We start from the raw sequence: 14,807 nt of genomic DNA, 5'->3' as shown, positions 1-14,807 counted from the left end.
TGACCTAGTGATTTGAGGCTTGTGACTTGAACTAGGGGTTTGTGAGCACGAGCGGGTTTGCTACCAGGGTACAGCCCTACTGTCTATGGGTAGCAAGTTTGCTTCCTACGGAGATCAGGAGAAGGCCACGAAACTGTATGAAAGTGAAAACTTTGTTAATTTTTGTATAAAAAAGAGTGTAAAAAAATCACTGCATTTCATTAAAGAAGGAGGTAAAAAATCGAGTCTTCAGAGAGGAACTTAGTATTGTCTTTGCCTGTGTGAAGAATGGCAAGTACAGGCATCATCCCACTACAGGTGAAGGCCCAAATCAGTCTACATTTCAGAACGGCTGTGAATTCGCCATTAAATTACGATCGTTGGATGGAGATTTTCTAACTGTGACTCATCACGGCCCAAATCACAACCTTGAATGTACCCCAGAGGAATTCAGGCACTATCTCTCACAAAGACGTCTAGACACAAAGCAAACAAATAAAGTACGGGAGATGGTCAAGCTAGATGCGAACAAAAAAACTTATACAGGCCCATGTTGAAGAAGATACAAACAAGGCTATTCTGCTAAAGGACATCCACAACATCTCCAGAGCAACTTGTAGCACTCAAAATAATTCTGAATTGGAGGAATTAAGGAAGTTTGTGTCTGAATACCTATCGTTTGTATCAATGGAAGTGGTGATGAAGTTATAGGAATTTTTTTCCAAGACAAACAGATGAAAGAGGTATTTGCAAAATTCCCTGAAGTGCTACTTGTGGACACTACCTATAAAGTCAGTCGCCGGGACATGCCCCTCTATTCCATTGTGATTATTGATGGAAACATGGAAACCCACCCTATGCTTTTTTTCTTGTAGCAAAGGAAGATGAGGTCACATTGCGTAAAATGATTCAAAGTTTCAAGGTGAGGGCTGTGATATTGAATGAAAATCTTTGTACTGTGGTAGACGACAAAACATCTTTGAAAACCCTATGAAAATCTTTTTAAAAATAGCATTTTGATTTCAAAGACTTTGAAAGTCTGTGTAACCGTAATTTAACTGAAAAATCTTGAAAAGTCATTGAAAACATCAAAGCTGATATATTTTCAATAATTTTGTTCAATTAATTGTGTAAATAAGATAAGACAAGATGACATACATCTTTATTGCCCAGTACCTGGCACATCGGTTTGTTGTTTCACCACGTACACACATACACACACACACACACACACACACACACACACACACACACACACACACACACTCTCACACACGTATGCACACACACACACAGGCTTACAGGCACATGCATAATATAAATGAACAGCAATATAAAGAATAATAATCTCAAGCTAGATACATTCTCAATGTTATTCTGAGGCCAGGTGGACTGAGACAAAAATAGTCATTTCCGATAAGGCCTTCACGGAAAGACTTGTTTTCGGACGTTTTACGGACATTTGCCCGAGAGATGACTACTGCGAAAGCCAACATAACATCAGAGCCGAAAACCAGGCTCTTGGATCTCCTCCAGCAAATTGCCTAAAACCGAGGAGGAATACAGTGCAAAGCATAGTCAACTAAATGAGTTTGGGCGCTCAGTTGAAAACTACTTCAACCAGAACTGGCACCCCATCCGTCAAGAATGGTGTGAGGCTTTTAAGTGCCAGACCTTCAACTTCAACACTGGCACGAATAACCGGATCGAGTCAGTGTTTCAAAAGCTGAAGTCAGTTGTCACATCAAGAAGCGACCTCAAAGCCCTCATTGAGAGGATCTTTGTTCTTGTTCGAACTCTTCGCCAGCGTCAATCACACTCAACGATTATGGATTCTGTGAAGATGCGAATCCAACTTCTCGACATCGATGATGACAGGGCGTACCAAGGGGTTTTAACACCTGAAGCGTACAAGCTGGTTGAGAAAGAGAGCGTTCAGATTAAATCCATCAGCGTCTTAGAGTGCAACAACTCATATTTCACTCCCAATGGTTATAGTTGCTCATGTCGCTTCTTCACAGCTTTCCGTCTCCCCTGTCGGCACGTTATGGCTTTATTCAAACATTTGTCAGGGTCAGCATTTCATGAATTAGTGAGAAAAAGGCTTGAAAAACTCCACAATGGGGTCCTCTTACTGCATGACAACGCCCCTGCGCTCAGGGCACAACAAGCAGCCCAGATAGCAAAGCTTGCGGCTTTGAAATCCTGCCTCACCCAGCTTATTCCCAGACCTAGCCCTCTCAGACTTTTTTATATTTCTTTATCTTAAACAAATATTTATATAATGTCGTTTACCTGACAACGTTGACACCGTTGAAGCTGTTAAAGACAGGTTAGGGGCCCATTCTGGGTCATTTTTCTCTCAAGGACTTTTGAAGGTCAAAGAGAGGTGGCAGAAGTGTGTTACTCTGCATGGTGACTAGGAACAGAAATAAAAGTATGTGCGCCAAGTTACAAAGCTCTATCTTTATTCTTTTATATTTAGACCTAAGACTCACTTGCCCCCCCCGTATATATATATATATATATATATATATATATATATATATATAACAATAAATGTGTGTGTGCCTGGTGAAAGTACTCAAGATGACGCATTTTAAAAAATCCTATTTTTTTTGCATTTTCATGTACAGAGATCATTTCTGAACAATCTCCTTGTTGAATTTTAAAGATATATATCAGTAGTTTTTTAGATATGGGTGGTTTTGTAAGGCAGGGTACGGAAACAAAGTTTTGAGAAAAAAGGCTTCAAAGTTTACCCTTTGTTTCTGTTTCAAATAGATAGATCTATGCTTCGAGACGACCTGACAACGCTTTGCTACTCACAAACCAACTTTACAAAGCTGCTAAGTTAAAAGAACAGCCGCAGAGTATTTATATTACGTCTTCAAAACAAATTCACCACCTCATTGAGCGAGAATTTTCAAGAAATAGATCTAGGTTTGCGCCGAGCAGAATTAAGCAACACAAGTTTGCTCTCCAAAAAGACAAAAAAGGGTGTGGATTCGCAAAGCTTCGCTTTGTCTACATGTTCTAGATATTCATGCGCACTACCCGCCATTAGAGAGGGGAGCTTGTAACGGAAAACACCGAAGATGTCGACTGCTAAAGGGCATCCAGTAAATACACATGGGATTAGTCCAGCAGGTCGACGGCGTGTCCTGTAAATACACAGGAATATGCTCAAGTGAATTGTATGTAATCTTTTTCATTAATGAGGGTGTTGATGTTGGAAGGGGTCTAATTATGAAATGTCCCTCGTGCATCATTTTTTTGAAAACGATGGGCTCAGAGAAGAAGCGTCTTCTGCTTCATCAACTTCATATTGACAACTGCGGTGGGTAGAGTAAGAACAGCTGCATTCTGTATTCTCAAGTGAAGACACACACTGTCTCGTCACAGGCCACATGAAGTTCATCTACTTGTAGTTAGAGAAAGCAACAAACACATTTTTCTCATTTGAATATGAACTCTGTTATGTGCAGATTTACATTTATAATCACCTTCATCAAATAGTAATGCATATTTTGTCCAATTACCTTTTAGAAAAGATATTGGGCCTTTGAAAGCCTCTATGGGCTCCGATCTTGAAATCTGCGTAATACAATAAGTACATTTTGTCCAATTACTTTTCAGAAAAGATACAGTTATTGGACCTTTGGGAGCCTTTATGGGGCTCAGATTTTGAAATCTGCTACAATTTTGTCATTAAAACCTGACTATTCTGGAGAAAAGCAGTATTAGAAATAGGGTTAAGCTGCATAATAAGCAGACAAGATCCATGGCTTTCATGAAAGCAGAAAAACTCAAAATGGTCAGACAGTGACAAGTTCCTGAATTTTGCTGGCGACCACATACTCGCACACACACACACACACACGTATGTGCATACACACACACATGCACACATACACACACACGTGCACACACACACGCCGAAACACATTCGCACTGCAGCTCGGCTAATTCTTGGCTTTTATTAGAGTCATTTTTTACTACTGTATTATTTAGTTTGTCCACCTATTTGCATTCTTGTTTCAGTAATGTGGACAATCATCTTCTGTCTTCAACGGATGATGAGTCAGACTCCCAGTCGGCCACTAATCTTCAATCTCCGGCCAGACGTCGCCAGCGACCAGCCAGATCACACATTTCAGTGTCACAAGAAAATCTGTCAAATTATGGACGCAAAAGAGGAGTGCGCCGAACAAGGAGAGTGGATAACCGTGAGTGCTCTTCCTTACTTTTTGTCTTTTGATCCTGAGATTGACCTCCCCAACCCAAAATAGTTTACTGGTAGTTTTGACAAACACAGTATGTTGTGCTCTTCCTTTGCATTCTAATTTTCTATTCCAAAGTTCAAATGTGAGTGGGGTCTGGATTATTTTAAAGAATTTCTTTGAATAGTTCCCCTCACCAAGTGTCCTGGTAGGGACCCTGTATTTGCCTTCAAATTGATCTACATTGTGCTTAGTATGGAATTATTCTTCGACAAAAAGTGAAGAGTTTCGTTTAAGAGCACAATATCTGTGTCTGTACTGAGGCACTGGGTTTTGAGAAGATGACATGATCTGGAAAGGAAGAGTAAAATCCTTTCTATTTACAAAATTTGATCTGCCCCTTCACATATTTTTTGAGTTTGTTTCAGTTCACGCTAGAGGTTCTCTTCCCATAGTCTTCTTTTCGCATTTGGCGTTTTGCTCAGATAAAGTACTGAAAGAACCTGTCAAGGTCTAGTCGGACTTATGATGCCCACTGTTGTGTTACATTTGTTAAAATTCTGGTGTTCATCATGTGCACTCTGAAGGGCAACCCTTTTCACCTGGAATCTGTACGCATATTTAAAATGTGATTGCATTATGAAAAATATGTTGCCCTATTTGTTATTCTATGGTGAAAGTCTCTAAACTATCATGAGAAAAATCAATGACAGAAAGCTTGTTGTTGAAGGTATATAATAATGTGAACGTTGTATGTTCGGTGACTTAAGAAAGTGTGGAGTCTCATTGCTGTGTCTTTTGTTTCAGTAAAATACTTGATCAATCTGGAAGAAAAGGATGAGGATCTAGGGGACAACAACAACAGTCCATCTGCCAACTTTGAACCAAGTTCCACGCTGTTTGAGAAACTCTTTGAGGACTCTGAAAAAATGAATGTGGGTTCTCTTATATCATCACTCAAAATTTTTAAACATTTATTTGCATTCAAGTTTTTCTGTTTTTGGTTTTGGGAAAGGGATGGTTATCAATAATTCATTTTGTGTCAAGCTGAACTACTCTGGTTTGAATTGTCTGCAGGATGTTCTCGAATTACGATCATTTAAGCAGTGGTGGTGAGTGGACCAAAATTTGGGTGGGGCTTCGGTTGCGTCCAGTTCTTTACCCCCAAATAGCTAGCAATAAGAACTAAACAGTGATGATTTTTTATACTCATGGTGAGCCACGGCATTTTGAGAACCATTCAAATGAGAAGAGTTACCTTTGTTTTCCATCTCTTTGTTCTTAGTTAAATTTTTGTTGATGGTGGGGACGAAGCCGATTCACCTCCAAATTTATTCCAATTAATTTTCATGTGATAAAAGAGGTGCCTTAAAAGTAGTTCGACCTGATTTATAAACTGTGAAATCTCAGCGGCACAAACATAAACATACACACACAGCACTTCAAAGATATTACTTCTATGAGCTGGATTAGGCCGTGAAGTCACAAAAGTTGAATGCACCCAACAAAGAACCAATGAGCGCATAGGTAACTGTGTCACTGGGGGAAAGTGTGTCATAAACTTTCTCCCCATTGTCAGGGCTAGATGAGCATTAGGCCCAAATGCAGTGTTCTTTTTTCAAGGCTTTTACCTTTTTTACAAGAAGAGTTTCGTTAACTCTTTAAACCCCATCGGATACTGGGAGCATCCGGCAGTAATAACCCTGATCCCCATCGGATGCTCGGGTACCAGTGACAACTATTTCATTTAATTTCTTGCTTGTTTTTCAGTACTATTCCCGAACCAAGTTTATTAGTAATGATTAAGCCATTGTTTCTGCCATTTAGAAGTTACAGGCAAGTTTTTGGGGCTGTAATGAGACATACTGGGCCAGGTTTAGGTGACTGTAGGAAAAAACTCAGGAAACGGTGGAAATAACTCAGGGTCTTAAGAGTTAAGGACTGTCTGTAGGAAAGGGCTCATCCTTTGCTGAGCCCCAAAGACATTTGATTGGCTGCTGGGTTACTATAGTTGTAATCGGTGACAACAGTGATTGAATAAACGAACAAGCTGCCAAGTTGATCACTCTGTGTTCATTGCGTGCGGTCATAACGGTTTCAACTGCTATTTCATTATATGTAGAAACTCATTTACTTTGGGATAGAGTTGGGGGTGAGGAGGGGGGAGGGGCTCAAGTCTCAAGTCCGTGAGCCCTTCACTACCCACTGCCACTGCATATAAGATGCTTTTAACACTTTCCACCCGTGCAGCGCGCAGCGCGCAACACTAACCCCCACGGACCTGGATACAGGTGCAGTACATGCTATATCACACCGGAGCCGATTGGCGTCCCGTGGGGAAAAGGGACGGCTTCTTACTGTCACTGATCGGTGTCCCATGGGGGCAAGGTGTTAAAGCTTTCCACCCTCTTGACTACATGAATAGAAAGTACAGGAATTTGTGATGTTTCATAAAGCAGGAAGCAGGTAGGAATGCAGCAACAATCAAACCATCATCCTGATTAGTCATGTAAGCAAGGTACTGTTAATCATTCTAGTAGAAGAAAAAAAGTCTCATACGTAAAAATTAGTTGCACTGCAGGTTGAAGAACCAGCAGTTGACTACCCTTGAGATCTAACGAGGGAATGCAAAGAAAAAAAAGAATCTTCCCAAACAAGAGAAAAAGTAGAACAAGAACATACGGATTGTCAAGCAAGCCAGCAGAGGCACTACATAGACATGTTTGTCCTTTAAATAATGATAGTAAAAATAAGAAACAACAACCAAGAAGCCTTCATCACATCTTTTTTTTTCCTCCTAACTCGACAACAGTGAGACCACTGATTCCTCTGTCATCACGCCTTTATTTACATTACAATTATCCTTCAACCCCTGTCCTTGACAACTCAAAGAAAAGGACTACCCATGACCTTATTATGATTTTTATCTTGCTTTTCTATTCATTCATTCATCCTTGCTTTGACATCTTTTAATTAAAAAAAATAATCTCTTTGAAAATAGTTACAAAATCCAAGAGAAAATTGGGAAAAACACTGGAAATTTTTTCTCCTTGATATGTGGGAACCTGCTAACTAGATATGACAAACTTGATGCACAGGATCCTATCCTCATGGGAAAATTTTGTTTGAAATGACATACCTTACATAACATACAATAAATGTCAACATCAAACATTACACAAAATCACAACAATACAGAAAATCAATAAGCTATTTTTGGTTGTTGCTGCTGTACAGTGGCCTGTTCTCGAGCTACAGTTGTCATTTAGTGCTCAAGGACATATTACAGAACCCCTCCCACCTGAAGCACAAGTTATAGTACATTTCTTTATAATATGTGTATGACTGAGCTGGGAATAGAATTCACATCTTCCCCCCTCCCCCATTCTAGTATCATACCTAACAATAGAAAGGCTTACTTCTTGTCAGTCATTTAAAATGTATAGCTCGGTTACAAGGGATACAACAAACTTCTGTTGGTGTCGACCTCTCTTCTCACTCTGCCGAAAATGTTTCTTTTCCGAACCAGTTCTGGAATGCCTTCATGGAAAGCTCTGAGGAGGACCAGAGGAGAGTTCTGAACTACCGGGGTCTTCATGACATCCAAGAGGAGGAGGAAGAAGGAGATGCGGCTTACAGCAGTGGGGGAGCTCAAACTGCCGAGGATAGCTGGGTCATGATCCTGGATGAAAGAAGTGGTGAGTAGTAAGGTTTTATAGGGAGCACTACATGTAAATAGTAGGTGGCTTGGTAGTATGAAGAATTTTTTCTAACAACTTGATGTTGATAAAGTGAAGTTAATGGAGGTTGGAATTGTGGACTTGGTAATAGCAAACTGTGCCGAGGGCCTCTTAAAATGTGGCCGTTATTCAAAGCTCGCACTCATGCTTGAATGACTTCAATTTGTAAGGTGTCCTTTTCACAATGCTGACCTTGACATGTTATGTACACTCTGGGTTTTTCTTTGGTATTTGGGGATAGTTTCCTCCCAACCTCTGTTGACATGTCTTGTAAATGAGAAGCACTATGGCTTGCTCCTGTTTTTCCTTCCAAACATCTATTGACTTTATGTCTCCGCAGGTGGGTGGTTGGCGGGTGCTCTTGTGTGGTTTGCTCCTTCTTTCCTATCAAATATGTATCGTGGTTGTCTCTCCTCCTTTTTTTTGTGTATGTTACTCGCTTGTAACACATCTATTCTCCACCCCCCCGCCACCCGGAGCGGTGCCACTGACTGAAGTGTCTTTAGGCCATTCCCAAAAAAGGGACATTAACTTGTTCTTATGCACAGTAGAAATGTAAATGGGGGGATTCAACAATGTCATACTCACAACTGTGCATGAAATGCAACAAGGGAACTGCTGCTTTTTCTTTCCTAATCCTTACTATTTTCTTTTTTCCTCTACTTCTTTTGTATGTTTGTCACACTCTTGTGACCTGCTATTTCCAGGGTGCCTTGATAGTCGAAGCAGACTTTGTACTGTTGAAGCTAGAGAGGTGAGCAGCGTAAGTCTGATTCCCTGTATGGACTTCTCTGGTGACATCCACCCCTTGGCGCTCATATGACCTTATGCAGTTGCGAGCACAGTAAAACCTCTACTAAAACTTTAAAAAACCAAATTCTTTGGCGCCGATATAACCTTATTGTGATGCAATTGCTGTAAAAGTCTAACTGAAACTAAACTGTCTCGGCCTTCGTTTCTTTGTATGTTACTTTCTGGTAACCCTTGTAACTTACAGCAGTTATATGACCTAATTGTGTTATAAATGCTGTAAAACTGTTACTAAAATTATAACAGGATGTTTGAGTTTCTGCTGTGTATCAGTGGGCTAGTGACAAAGATTTAAAGTGGGGGGCCTTGATTCTTGATGCTTAACTTTTTATGTCAATCCTCTTTTGTGTTTAAAAATTCCAGTGGTCTGAAATATAGATGTACTTCTGTGGAAGATTGTATAGAGCTATTTTTTCAGTTTCAGTGGACATTGGTTTTTTGTGCATGTTGTGTGTATCTCTGTTTTAGATCATCCAGCCTTCACTCCCAAGGAATGTTATGGCCGTGTGGACAGGAAGCTGAAAAATCTGCTCAAAAGAAGACAGTTGCCAATGGTAAGCCAGTGGTTCTCAACACATTGTGTGTTATTTTTGCTATGCTAAGAGCTTAATTTGCTTCTTTGCTTTGTACTTGATTTTAATCTGCAAGGGAATGTTGTTATGCTTTGAAACGTTTGGCAGAACAAATGAAAAGGGACAGAAGGTCTTGAGGATTTAATGAAAAGGAAGAGACTGTAACATATGTATGTAGATTGACTGACCCTAGGGAATGAAACCATCACAGACTGTGTAGAATGAAAGTAGATGAACAGACTAAGAAACAAAAAAAACCCAGATAGCCCTCGGAATAAGGGTTGAGAAAGAGCAATTTAGGAATTTTTATAGAGACGGCTCCATCTTTGAACGCGTTAAGACCACAATGTTCTCACACTGGGTGAAACACTTTGTGACTATGGCTAACCTATCTATATAAGACTGAAATATCTCTATATATGGGTGGAGATTTTAAAAAAAGTATTTTTGAATCTTGGTTGACTCAGAATGCACTACAGTGGATATTCTATGCAAATCCCTTTTTACATTTCACAGGGCATGCTGGCGAACCTGGAGAGGGAACTGGTTACGTTCTTCCATGACTGCTCTTCGTCTGTGTACGTGTGTGACATCGCAAGTAGCTATGAGAGGCTCCTGTTGCACGCCCTGTGCCAGTACCTCAACCTCCACTCACAGAGTGAGTCGTCCGTTTAATGCTGGCCTTCTGTTTTTGTTTCTTTTTTTCCTTGGTGTTTTTTGAGAGACATGTATGATTGTACAGTGGGGCCCACTTATAGCAGTCTGTTAGAACAGGATTTTGGCCAATGAAGGCTTATAATAAATCTCTGAGCCTGATCCCTTATAATGTATAGTAAAAAAAGTATGTTTATAGCAAGCATTCAGAATAGGCATGTTCGGCTATAACAGTGGTTCATCCATTGCCAAACTTTTAAAACAAATGGACAAAAAAAAGCAAGAAAAAAGAAAATAAAGCAAAATAACACTGGTGGGGAATTGTACCTACATGACCCACAAGAGGCCTAAGTTGACCATGATGTGTCATACCATGTGTGCAGGGGAAGGAAAGCTGGTTGCACTCTGGTGATAACATATATCCGACGAGCCGCTGGGAGCGGCTTGCTGGAGATAAAGAGTTAATGCTATACTTTTTTCTCTTCTGTCAATTGACCCTTCTGACATAGGAGCTGAACAGGGAGAAAAGATTTAGAGCGTGAAATTTTCACTGTCATATTTGTTCGTCTGCAATAGGTGAAGTCATGTAGTATTCAAGCAGTATTCCAGGTCCTGAGGATGTTTTGGCCTCTTTGGTATAAATAATATGAGACTTTTGTTTTTTTATGTTGTTGGGGAAAGAAAACAAAATTTGTAGGTTAAGAACCAGATGCTTCTTATGCACTTGGGCTCTGTTATTGAAGTGTGACTTCTGAAAAATTACTTTTCACAAAAGATTATTTTGCTTGTCAGTGAACTTGTTGTTTTCAATATTCTTCAAACGAAATACTTCTTCGTACATCATGTAGTAACTTCAGGGAATGGATGTCAAGTCTATTATGGTCCCGAAATAGGTTTTGTTTGAAAATACAATTTGGGTTTGATTTTTTGTTTTGTTTTCATTTTGCCTCTTTTTCTTTCTTACTCATATTACTTTTTGTGTGTTTACAGCCCTGGCTGATACTTGTTTAAATTGTATCACTAATTGAATTTCTGTTGGTTTTTTTCTGCTGACAGGTTATGATGACAATGGCTCTCGTAAAACTCAGGTTGAGAATAGACATGCTCAGTTTCGTCCCCCTTCATTACTTCTCTCGGAGTACCTCCAGAGGAACCAGCATACGTTGTGAATTCGTCTAATGGACCTTCTGGCTCAGGGTGTTCAGGTGTTTTGGAATGGTATTATCAAGAAATTGTACAAATTTTGTACAGGGGTTCTACTCTCATTAGAAACTTGTCTGGATAAGAAAACACTCTTAAAATGTCAGCTGTGATCTTTGTTTAAAAAAAAAAAAATCTTGAAAGAATTCATTCCCTTGCTAAGGTCATAGAAAAGCAATGAAAAGGATATTCAAAGTGGTCACTCCAAACAAATGGTAAGCGGACTCCTCTTTATGTCTGTGGACATTTTTGAGTAGCAGATTCATTTTGTGTCCGTTTGCATCACATGAGGAAGATGTGCTATGTATTATTGTGTATAGTATTTGGAAGTGAAAAATGTGCAGCGTCTTTTGACGTACAGCTGTTATTGTAAAGTGTAATTGTGATATATAATATATATATATACATAGAAATGCTTAACTGTCAGTCAGTGCTGGGTGGGACGCAATGGAAGCTGTGCTGGGGGCATCTCCTTTGTGTTTCCCTCTATGTCTCAACTTTCAGCATATATTCTAATCCGCTGTAAGGAAAAAGGTTGTTGTGCCGAGCCTGCAAGCATGGCATTAAATGTACAGGTTTTTACATGCTCCTTGGCTGTTGGGCCAAAGGGCACAGACCCCATGGCTACTAGATTCCTAACATCACCAACACTATACTTCTTTTGTGATTGTAATTTGAATGTGTAGTTCCCTTGTTTTGTCAGAGCAAAGACAAACAGTTTATGCTTTAGTAGGATGATGAACATGCGAAACTGACCTATGATCCTGGAGCTAAGCTGTAGTGCTCGTTGGGAAATACCAAAGCGAAAAACTGGTCTATATAAAAAAGGAAATCGTAAACCAGTCTCTGTGAATGAGAAAGTGAACCAAACGATAATAGTTTTTTACTGATCAAAATATTATTATTGCCCTCTCATGTGAATAGTGTACTATTGTTTGCTGAATTTTTGGTGTTATTTTATGCTGTCAGTTCAAAATTCAGTGATGTAGATTTTGATGGAGCTGTTTTTTTCTTCATCATTCTTTTAAACATTACTTTTTGAAATTTTCTTGTTTTGTTCATGAAAGTTTTTGGTTCAGTCGGATGTATTGTTTTGGTTATTTAAGATGTCATTTTTTCTGCTTTAGGAATTTCGTTTTGTTTCTTGTAGATTCAGTAACATCCTAAGAAAGACTCATTCAGATCCTAACATGAAAACTTTTAAGTCACTTCGGGTTTGAATGCTGCAGCATTAAAAAAAATTGATTCCGTAAAAGACTGCCAATTTTTACAGCACATATTGAGCAGGACTCGTGTGTGTATGTGTCTTAAAATAAATGCAGGCAACTCCATATCTTCAGTGTTTATATTATCAATAAACCTGTAGACTACCATCTGTTCCTCCTTGTGAAGACACACTGCTTCTCTTTGAACATTTGTTAAATTTACTTTTGTCCTTAATTAGATTTATGAAGGAAGGTTTTTGTAATTTTAATATAATTCTTGAGTACCCTAGATGTGCTTCTTTTTCTTAAGTTGTCTTGGTTTTGGTGAATTTTGCAAAATGTTAATAATTTCTTTCTCTTTGTTGTTCCTGTTGAGTGGTTTTACTGCTCACCCTCTACTTTCATTGAGAAACTAACACCATTTTCCTTTCTTTTTTTTATATATAATATTTGTCCCCATCAAATGTGCTTAAAGAAATTGAAGCTGAAGTATGTTGAGACTTTAGATGATCCAAGAGTAGAATTACATTTAGAATTCTCAACAGAATAATGTTAAGCAATTTAAGGGTTAAAGTCAAACCATGCCACTCTTGTTCATGCTGTTTTCAGATCAGTGCTGGTTTGTGAATCTATTATAAAGGCATTAAATAGCAGAGGAGGTTTTTTTTTAAAGAGTGATTTATAATCTTGTACTCTTTCTTTGGTACGGTGTTCCATTTTCATCGGATCAAGGGTCTGCAGTAGTGGATGTTCCCAGAAAAGTCTCCTTTTTAAGTTTCTATAATGTTTTTCATCACGTTCACGTGTATTATTTTGTCTGATTAAAAAAAAGCCTTCCCCCCCCCCCTTTCCTCTTCACCAGCGTCCTTCCTCCCTCCTCCCGCCCCCTCTCCAAAATTAAGCAGAGTTTCCTCGCTCAGTGCAATAGTCTTCAGTCTTATCTACTTCCCTGGACTCTTATTGATCAATCCTAGTTACAACTTTTAGTCTTCGCATCATGTATAAAATTCATAGATCAAACACATTTTTTTGAAAGCCCTCCTGGTTTTGAACTCTTTGGTTCTCCCTTTTTTGTTTGCCATAGTGTAGTGTTGTTTGGATCACAAACCATTTTACTTAGATTTTGTAACCTGAATTTGAACCAAATGATACTTTTGTGCATGAACATTCCTATCTTCTTTTTATTTAAATAGGACCTGTGGCTGCAGTTATAGGAAGGGGGATTTTCATTAAAACCTTAAAGTACCCCCCCTATTTTTTTTTTACCTGTGAAAGCCCACCCCTTTTTCCTGAGTAAGCTACCCACCCTAGTGTTAGTGGTGCAGTGTTCAGTGTCTTTACTTAACACCAAAAGATGCAAGTTTGATTCCCATGTCCTCATGAGTCATGTACTGGGAGAATAAGATGTTGATATGAGTAGTTTCTGCTGGTCTCAAACATTGCAAATAAAAAACTCTCTGAATAGTAGATCTATGTGCTCTGTGTATTCATGTGTTCAGTGTATTGATAAAATGGCAGTCGACAATTAACCCTTGTCATTACCCACAGTAATGATGAACAGATATACATATATAATTACCAAATGTGACGTTTTCTTGTGATGTTATCTGTCTTGCACATGTTTTCTCGCTTTTTTCAATGGCATTGTAATTTTCTAGAATCTTTTCATTCCACCAATGGCGAAATTTGGCCTTTGCTATGCTGAGTCACCACGAGACCTGACTACTGCTTTAAATTTGATAATTATTGTGCTAAATGTCTATAAAACCTGCCTCAAACCAACCTGCTGCTTTCCCCACGAAAACAAGTGTGGCTTTTATTGTGTTGATTCAATATGGAGCTGACCTGTGTTCAGTGAGCACTGCTTTTACCTTTGTACTATTGTACTTACTATATAATGTTTACCAGCAATATATTGGAGGATTTTTTTGCCAGACAAATCGCTACCTTAGAATTACAAAGTTCTATCTGACATTTTTGGCCCTTTTGAGTTACTAAGACTATTATTTCAGAAACCGAATGTTCTATCTGCCCTTCAAAATCGTAAGATTGTTCTGTGTCTTTATCAAGATATATTCAAAAAATTGCATTCTCGAAACCTTGACAGGTTGTGAAAATCAAAATTTTAAGGTCAAATTTCTTAAAACTAGGTACATGTTCTGAACTGATAGAACTTTGTAATTCTAGGGTAGCGAAATGTGTCCCTGAGTCGGCAATGCCATCTGGTCTATGAAAAGGCGGCTTGAAAAAATGTAATGGAGACTTGTAAATGTTTCTGTGTCCACATAATGTACTTTGTCCTTAGTTTTTTCTAATGTAATGAAGGATAAAAAGTGTGCTGCATTTTATGTTACTATGTTATGTGTATTTTATGGTGGTGCCCTCCATATCAGTTGCATCAATAAAGCTCATTCTCCTCGCATA

The 14,807-nt window shown here is 38.9% G+C and overlaps 1 protein-coding gene across 1 annotated transcript in view; it reads left to right on the top strand.

Moving 5' to 3' along the window:
- LOC101846790 (R3H domain-containing protein 4) overlaps window positions 1–14,807 on the top strand; it is a 20,389-nt gene extending 5,582 nt beyond the window's left edge. Inside the window, exons 2-7 of the mRNA XM_005091390.3 lie at window positions 4,024–4,208; window positions 5,010–5,137; window positions 7,732–7,900; window positions 9,221–9,306; window positions 9,841–9,982; window positions 11,035–14,807. Of these exons, the coding sequence (XP_005091447.1) occupies window positions 4,024–4,208; window positions 5,010–5,137; window positions 7,732–7,900; window positions 9,221–9,306; window positions 9,841–9,982; window positions 11,035–11,147 (823 nt within the window). The 3' untranslated portion in view covers window positions 11,148–14,807. The remainder of the gene's footprint in view (window positions 1–4,023; window positions 4,209–5,009; window positions 5,138–7,731; window positions 7,901–9,220; window positions 9,307–9,840; window positions 9,983–11,034) is intronic.

The sequence above is a fragment of the Aplysia californica genome, unplaced genomic scaffold, assembly GCF_000002075.1.
Source record: "Aplysia californica isolate F4 #8 unplaced genomic scaffold, AplCal3.0 scaffold00029, whole genome shotgun sequence".
NCBI classification, from domain to species: domain Eukaryota; kingdom Metazoa; phylum Mollusca; class Gastropoda; order Aplysiida; family Aplysiidae; genus Aplysia; species Aplysia californica.
The sequence above is the reverse complement of the archived record's forward strand: the minus strand, read 5'-3'. Positions and strand labels throughout refer to the sequence as shown.